The following is an 8,829-nucleotide window of genomic DNA, read 5'->3' as shown; positions in this document are numbered from 1 at the left end:
GCCTAGTTTTACTATGCATAACTTCGTCTGCATATCATTTCCATGCGAATTCCCATGCACGTGACACAATGTTTAACACAAAGACAGTAGGGAAATAGTATCCTTGCTATGTTTTAGAATAAATAAAAAATCAGGTCTGACTAAACAGAAAATATTGAGCACAAAATCCTTACACAGCAACTATAAATATTCAACAAACTTTGTCACAACACATAGATACTCATGTTACATTGATAAAAATCTCAACCCAATACACATCAACCTGGGACACATCATAAAAAAACCTCCACTTTTAAACTATTTGTAGTTCAAGTGTTCAATTTGTGGATCCAATAAGCCTCCCCTTTCACAGGTTGAACACCTTGATCAAATAAAAACACCCCAAAGTTTTGAGTGGTGGTGTATATATATAAAAATATATATTAAAGTTTTCTTTATTGTTACCTTGTTATTCAATCTCAATTGCTGAGCTTTCATTAGCCCTAAAATGTATTACACACTGTCAAATGCTCTTTAGAAAAGCTTCCTTTTTAATTGCTCTTTATATTTTTACATTTTTAAGTCTCCTAAATACGGAAGCCCAAATTATGTTCATTTTTCTCTGCTAAAATGCAGTGCATGATTTTACTGTACAATAGGCTACATTGATACATTTTTTTTATTTATTTAATAAGCACTGTTTATTTTTTATTGCTGTTGCAAGTTTACAAAATTTAATTAAAGGGTTCAACAGACATGAGTGCTACACTGACCACCCACATTTTGTCTTTAAGTTAATACAAGGTTGTTAGAACACTCACATGCAGAATAATGTACAGAAAGGTACGTTTTGCAGTATGTTGTAAAGGCAGCATTCTAAAAAACAACACACATATGCACAAAACTTTTCTTTCGACGCACTCTTTTATTCTAAATTTCAGAACATGTAGTACTTCACGTAAACCAGACGTTAACCGCATTGGTTGACGGTAAAGTCGGCAAAACATAAATGAGTTCCAGGTGAATTACTCTCCTTGTATCTTCTCCTAAAACTAAAACGTCTTTTACATCAATAGTCAATAGCCCGCTTATGTTAGCATGTATGATTATATAATGAAGACCATGAATATCCATGAATGTAACCACTCCCATATCCTTCACCTCAAACCATCAACACACATTTATGGAAAACGAACCACAAAACCATCTACACAAAGATCAACACAATCTCATAGCAGCTTGTAACTATTTTACATTTTGGTGGCTAATTTGTATGGAATTTATTCCTATGATCTTATTTGAACGTTTTCATACAATATGCTTACAAACCAGCGATGATTAAGTTTAGGGTTGGACCTTCATACTTTTTTCCTAAGAATGGTACGTTATTATTTTGTTTCGTCGTGTGATTTTGTACAAATTCATACAAAATTGCCACTTTATTATGTTTTCCTGTGAGATTAGGTTGCAAATACCAAGCCAGACAAAACTAGCCGGTGATTTTTTTCACACTTACAAAACGATGTACTCTCCAAATCACTTACACTCCAGTTCCATCTAAACTAAATGATGATCACACACACGTCTCCTAATATTCCTACAATTAGTTCTTTCAGGCAGCTTCAGACTGGAGACTAGAGGCCCCCCAGTCTGGAGGGATGTATACATTCTGCCCTGCTCAAAGACCCCTTTGTGGGACTTGTATTTATAAAGCCAGCCTGCACCTCTAACACCTTCACTGAGTCCCTTCTACACCTCCATCATGAGAGCTGTATGCAGTACTGCTTTACTTCTGGTCTGTTTTATTTGGGCCACTAACACTCAGGCTCAGAACAGCAGTAACCAGGGGAACAGCATCAACCACATCGAAAGCACCCAAAGCAGCCGACAGCAGCGGCCGCAGAAAGGAAGCATCTGGGATGAGCCCATTCGTTTCAACACCAAAGCAAAAGATAGCTGCTCCATGGTGATCTCCGGAAAGACCAACTTCACCAAGCTGCGTATCTCCTGCAAGAGCAAGGGCAAGTCATACTGGTGTGATTTCTTGGGCAAACCTAATCTATGCAGAGCATATAGCAACAACCCTCGGCATTATTTTACTCAGATAATGTGGGACTTGAGGAAGCTTCACAACGCCTGCCAGGGACCACGGGTCTACAAGCCTCATATATGCCGCTCTGCCTCAGATGAGGTCCAGATGGCGTTCCATGCCTCTTGGCCCAAAATCTCCATCCCAAAACCTACCCAGGCTTCCTCAAACCAGCAAAAGCAACAGCAGCAGATCAAGTCCAGCATCGCCCCTACCAAACCTCCAAGCTCAAAACAGCAGCCTAAACCCCAGCAACCAGCCAAACCAGCCTCCAAACCAGTCAAGCCTGCCATTACAAAGACTGTTCTACCACGTAAACCTGTAAAGACCATCACAGCGAGACCCACTGTGGCAGACGAGAGTCAAGCAACCAAGATGGCAGAGGAATACTGCTGGAAGAGTCTCCAGGGCGTCTGCGCATACTTCATTAGCTGGTTCCAAAATTAATTCATCACCACCTCTGGTAGGCACATCATTTTATAGTAAATATCTAGTCAGTGTTTGTGGAAACTAACTCATGTGCAAGAAAGATCTACTTACTAGTGAAAATAAACTAGCTACTTTGATGTACAAACTGCAGGTAGTATTTTACGTAAAACCAACTGCTGGCTGTAATTGTTAACTTTGGCTTGAGGACTAGTACAAGACTAGCAGTATGTATTCAGCACATGAAAGAATGCAATTCAGAAGCTTTTTAGCATGAAAAGTTGTGATGTATGCAGTGGAAAGTAAACAGAAAGCTGACTTAATGAATAATCAACCGCTGCTTTACACCCACACACAGCACCTTCCAAATTTCAACAGGATATTTATGTTACACCTCCGCATTGTCCCAAAATAGCTCCAATAAAATTGATTATAGAAGTGTATTTTTTCTATCCATTGTTGCTCATATTTTAATCTTTTCTCCTCTTTGTAGGTCTATAGTGTCAGAAATTTTTTATTTGTCTGACCACCGGCAAAGTGTTTTCTCCAGAGACGGCTTGTGTGTGTGTGTGTGTGTGTGTGTGTGTGTGTGTGTGTGTGTGTGTGTGTGTGTGTGTGTGTGTGTGTGTGTGTGTGTGTGTGTGTGTGTGTGTGTGTGTGTGTGTGTGTGTGTGGGCGTGCGGAAATGTGGTTATGACTATACTTTTGTGGTTTTGTGTGTTTTTTGGTGCGAGGCAGTGTACATGCTGAGACAACAGGAATGAAAGAAATAAATTTTTAATATGTTGTTTAATAAAAAACATAGTTCTTAATTCTATGTATTGTGTCTGAATAAAAATCCGTTTTTAAACTTTTTTTGTGCTTGCTTTCATATTAAAGTAGATAATGCAATGAAGTAGACATGCAGTGATGCACATAAGAACATTGTGTTAGAATATATTGTCACAATAATGGTCTCTTAATCCCACGTTATAGTTGCATGTTAATTTACAACAAAATTATCAGAAAAAAAATCCTGAGCTGGTATAATTCGATTAGCAAAGATTCCAAGTTAATATTAACAAACAAAAATCATTAAAAATGGGGGAGGGAGTGCAGTTCCAAACCCAACTGAAATAAGCATGATTTTTGTTTCACTCAACGTGTCAGAGCACATCATCACCACTAGGGGGCAATGATACATGTCATTTATAAAGACTCAGATTAACTGGTTACAAAACAAATATGAATTTAATGGGTTTTTTAAAGGAGGTCCTGTAAAAGGCCGCAATTTTACAACCCCTCAAAATAGAATCGGAGCTTTGGTAAAACATCTATTATGCTATAATTAAACAAGAATCCTGGTTGTCATCTAATTGGGCTGTGCTAATCAGCCAAACCTTAAACCCTAGAGCTACAAAGACACACTGGAATTTCTAAATGTCAAAATTTCTAATCTTCTGAATGTTTCTTTTTTTTATAGTATTTTCCATAAGCTCTCAGCAAACATTTGTATTACAAAGAGCTCAAATCTCTTTGATCCCTGTAATCAAAATATTATGATTTGAATATGTTGCACAACTGGAAGCTGACACACCTGCCTAACACAAACACACCCTTCAGACACAACTCATGCCTTAAGTACCCCAGCCTCTTCAGTGAGGCAGAAGTGCCTCATTAATTCATTATCCATATTATACTATCATTTAGCAAAATATTATTAGTCCAACAATATATATATATTTTTTTAACTAAGCAAATTTGCAAAAACCTGTAATCTCACATACGCTAACTCAGCCCAGACCCTATCTGTAAAATTGGTAATAAAGTGTAATAATGGTCACCAAATCAATAAGCACCAAACCATTTTTGTGAAGGAATTTCAAGATGAACTCATGAGCTTCTCCACCAGACACACGCACAGTATCAATAAAAACCGTCAGACTCATCAATGCACATTTGGCTTTATCAATGCATGTGTGAGAGATCATTATACATTACAGATAACTCACACTGATCTAGCTATAACTACGAAGAAAATATCGCTTGGTTGTAAAATTTCTCTTCATCTCTTGATCCCTTGGTAAATAAGTAATGAAGATGCACAAGGAAATTTGACTTTCATGGATGACTCATTGTTCATGATTAAATCAAAACTATAATTCTACTAAATTTTGACTAATTTTATTTCAAATGTAGTTAATAATTAACGATGTAAAAACCTTAATTCATATACTAATACATTGTTTAACTCTCAGTCTGGCTTTCTGTCTCTCTGTACCCCTTTTCTAACCCCCTCCCCTTCAGTGAACTAAATTCATTAAACTCCAGTTAACATTCCATAAGTTACACTTAATGTAAGTAACATTTCATGAATTTCTATGTTTATTTTTTTGCACTACTGTTGTTGTACTATTACTTACTTTACACTGTGTGTGTGTGTGTGTGTGTGTGTGTGTGTGTGTGTGTGTGTGTGTGTGTGTGTGTGTGTGTGTGTGTGTGTGTGTGTGTGTGTGTGTAAATGAAATATGAACAAATAATCAATAAAGCACCTTAAACTGATATTAAGAGAGAGGGGGTGGATTGGTTGTTAAGCTATAGAATTAGGCCACAAAGACGTAATCACATGGGACCCCTCACACCTACCACATGAGTGCATACTCACAATGACCCTTTAACAAAACATTTTTACATACCAGGACATATTACACAAGCATAATGGTTTTAAGCATATGCAGCCATGGAGCATACCTAAAAATGACTCTTACATACATGGAATTCATGAACAGGTTGTGGTCTTGTGAGGCCCAAGGGGACCAGCTGTTTGGAAGCCCGGCACCCAAAAAAATAAAATAAATAAAATAAATACCATACACACAATACCATATACACTTTGAAAAGAATGAATAACTTTTGCTGCCCCCTCTTACATCTGCTGCTATCTGTCTGACTCATCTGCCAAAAATGTCAAATGAATTATTACCTCAATTGTGAACTGAAGTGTTGTATTTACAGGCAAATTGCAATGATTTACAGTTTTTTTTTATTACTGGAGTTCATATAATTGTAAATTATTGGCAAACATCCAAATGCAATATGTTTGTATCCGTTTTACAGTTGTAGTACCTTGCTCTCAGTTTTAGGGGTTCTGGGCCCATAATCAAATTTTTATTAAATTTAGTTTTTTTTTTTAGCATGAACCAACACCTACATTAATATTTTAATAACCCTTATGTTGTGTTCTGTTCGATTTTACCCAAGAGGATTGTCATTATGCTATATTAACAACAAATATTGGATTCAATCTTGGCTTCTTTCAACATTATGGTGAACATTGCCTATATCCCCAATCAAAGCTTTTGGTTTCACTCAAAATCGGAGGTGCATAAGCTCAGTACAAAAACAAAAACTGGGGTAGGCTACGTAAACTCAAGGGATAAAAAAAAGACCCAGACCCAACGACATGACAGCTATGCAATTCCTATCTTTTAGTTCAGCACCCTCTAAAAATGCAAATATATGAATGACGTGAGCAGTGGATTCCTGCATGTGTGCAAGAGCTCGTTAATAAAGGGCTTTTCTCATGTGTAAGAATCCGAGCGTCCTGTTGTAAGTGGGTGTGTCACTTGACATAAATACTACGAGTGAGTTCATTTTGACGTAAACTAGGCAAGTAATCTCATCATTATCCTCGCAACTCTGTTTGGTAAGATCGATTAACTTTTGATGTAAATCAAAGTCTTATATGAGATATTTTTACCTTATAAAAAGATATAACCTATTTACTACAAGCCTCTTATCTTTTAAAATGCCAAAAATGACATAATATCGTATTTAATCTCAAAATTAATATTTCTTAGATCGTTGCGTCACTGAAGGAAATGTGTCTCCGTGGGACTCTCGCGCTCCTGCTGTTCTTCGCATGTCTTTCACAGCTCATCTTCACTGCGGAAAGCATCAAGGGAACGAGGAGGAAAGGAAGGAGGCAGGAGAGTCGAGGTGATAATAACATTTCCGTACAAAAAGGAAAGTTCACAACCAAGGACAAGGCGCAGTGTTCGTGGGTGGCACGCGGAGAGGACAAGTACACCATGACTGTTACATGCAAGCCTGGAAACGGGAATGGATTCACCTGTAAATATACTGCCAAGCCATCGACGTGCACCGAATATGGGTCTAATCCCGAGGGCTATTGGAAACAGATCGCCAGATCAGTTAAAAAAATGAAAAAACTTTGCGCGGATCCGCGCGCATTGATCCGAGCGGGTATGTGTAAACGCGCGCCGATGGATGCGCATTTCAAACTCTCCGAAACGTCACAAGCTAAACCCCCGAAGACAGAGAAGACGCCTACAGCCACGAACACAACGCCTCCGGACACTAAGCTAAAGTGCACGGAGCACATTGACCACAGCGCGGTAGCTAAAGAGAAGTGCGGAGATTCCTGGGCGAGTCTCTGCACGTTTCTCTTCACTGTAATCCAGAGCGGAGACTGCTAAGCGCGCGCGCTTTACTTGACGTGTATGTATGCGTTTGTGGGTACTGTTATAGGCTATAAAGGTGTTTTTTTATATTGTAAACACAAAAATGTACTGTACTGATTCTGACAGCTAAGAAGGTGGGTCAAGATGCGCTTGTTCCCACCACCTGTAGTTTTGCCATGACCATAGTGGCACTAAATTTTTTCTTGACACATTTACAGTTTTTAATTATGACATTTAATCGGATATTAGTGATATTAGTCTATAGTTTATTTATATTATGTTGAATACGTTTCTATTTATTTATTATAGGGGCATTTTAAGGGGTGTAGGAAAAGTAAATCATTTAGATGTTTGGAGATATTTTTATTTCAAAGAGAAAATATTAAACAGGCCCTTAGGGTGCGACGACACCAGTGGCTTTTTGTTGCTATACTTTTATGGATATTAGGCTATAAATCAGTTGTTTTATATCTTTCAATGAATTTGATTTTTAAAAAGGCCCTTTAAATAATAAAAAATAAATATTTGTTTTAATTTTTAATTTTGTGCTTTAACAGTTAAATTTGCAAATATGTATTTGTTTCTCATAATAATACATTTGATGATGTTTCATCCTCACTATCACCTTCAGAATCGTCTCGTTTTAGTATCCAGATGTTGTTACACATCAAATGTAGCCTACTTCGTCAGTCTACTGTAAAATACAAGACTCATCGCATTGTAACTGTATTTATGACATGCAAAATAAATATTTTTATGTAACTGTGTTAAAAGACACCCCATTCTTGTGAAATGACCACAAGATGTTTCATTTATTACACCAGGGGTGCCCAGTCCTGCTCCTGGCGATCGACTGTCCTGCAAAGTTAGGTCCAATCCTAATCAAACACACCTGAAGCAACTAATTAAGGTCTTCAGGCTCACTTAAAAATTAAAGGCATGTGTGTATTACATGCTTATTACAATTTTTTTTTTTTTTTTTTGTGCAGAATTAACAAAAACAGCATTTTTATTTGGATTTTCATTTGGGAACTTTAAAATGATATAATATAGTAAAAATCACAAACATATAATCAGCCATACGAGCGATAAACATCCAAATTTTAACCATAAGAAACTTCCTGTTCATGATAAGCTTTTGAAAATGTTGTCAGATCATAATATTCATATTTCATTGTCTGTGGAGCAGCGGAAGAGATAAGGTAACCACAGATTTCAAACAGGTCTCTCTCTCTCTCTAAAAATGCAGAAAGTTAGGTTTAGGTGTAGGGTTAAGGTAAAGAGATAGAAAATACGGTTTGCATAGTATAAAAACCATTAAACCTATGGAGAGTCCCCATAAAAAATGGAAGTGTGTGTGTGTGTGTTGACCTACGTAATCTGAGAATAGAAGCTGGAACTCGGCATTGATACTTTGCCCTTGTAACAGTATTCTTGGCAGTAGCCTATGAGTGTGTGTGTGTGTGTACGTGTTATTTCCAACCAAATGTCCCCACATGTTTAGTAATACCAGTAAATTTAGACACATTTTTGGTCCCCATGAGGAAAACAGCTTATATATAGAATAAAGTGCTTGAAAAAAAATCTATTCTTTCGATTCTTGTATTTATAAAATGAAATAATGAAATACACAGATGATGAAATATAAAAGTGAGAATTAAACTTATTTTAGGGGTTTCAATATAAAGTATGTTCCCAAATGGAACGTTGACAATAATCATGTGACCATGAATTGTAAGGTAATGAATACATTCCATTTAAATGGCATCATATCAACTCCTGTGACAAATCATCCTTTGGGGTCAAAAAGACAAGGGTTTGTAATGTGTGTGCATTTGTTTTTGGAGATACTTTGTCACTGTTTATTCATAA

The 8,829-nt window shown here is 37.0% G+C and overlaps 2 protein-coding genes across 2 annotated transcripts; both read left to right on the top strand.

Moving 5' to 3' along the window:
* The first annotated feature begins 810 nt into the window (after window positions 1-810).
* On the top strand, window positions 811-3,261 carry LOC132143280 (fibroblast growth factor-binding protein 2-like). Its single transcript, XM_059553400.1, is given in 4 exon segments — window positions 811-822; window positions 1,618-1,716; window positions 1,718-2,531; window positions 2,988-3,261. Coding segments are annotated over 3 exon segments (909 nt in total). The 3' UTR covers window positions 2,516-2,531; window positions 2,988-3,261.
* A 3,093-nt stretch (window positions 3,262-6,354) lies between these two features.
* LOC132143055 (fibroblast growth factor-binding protein 1-like) lies at window positions 6,355-7,022 on the top strand. The gene has a single exon (XM_059553215.1). The coding sequence runs from the start codon at window positions 6,355-6,357 to the stop codon at window positions 6,970-6,972; it is 618 nt and encodes a 205-aa protein (XP_059409198.1). The 3' UTR covers window positions 6,973-7,022.
* The last annotated feature ends 1,807 nt before the right edge of the window (window positions 7,023-8,829 follow it).

This window comes from Carassius carassius, chromosome 7 (genome assembly GCF_963082965.1).
Source record: "Carassius carassius chromosome 7, fCarCar2.1, whole genome shotgun sequence".
Taxonomy (NCBI): Eukaryota; Metazoa; Chordata; class Actinopteri; order Cypriniformes; family Cyprinidae; genus Carassius; species Carassius carassius.
Note: the sequence above shows the minus strand (reverse complement) of the source record. Positions and strands in the feature narration are given on the sequence as shown.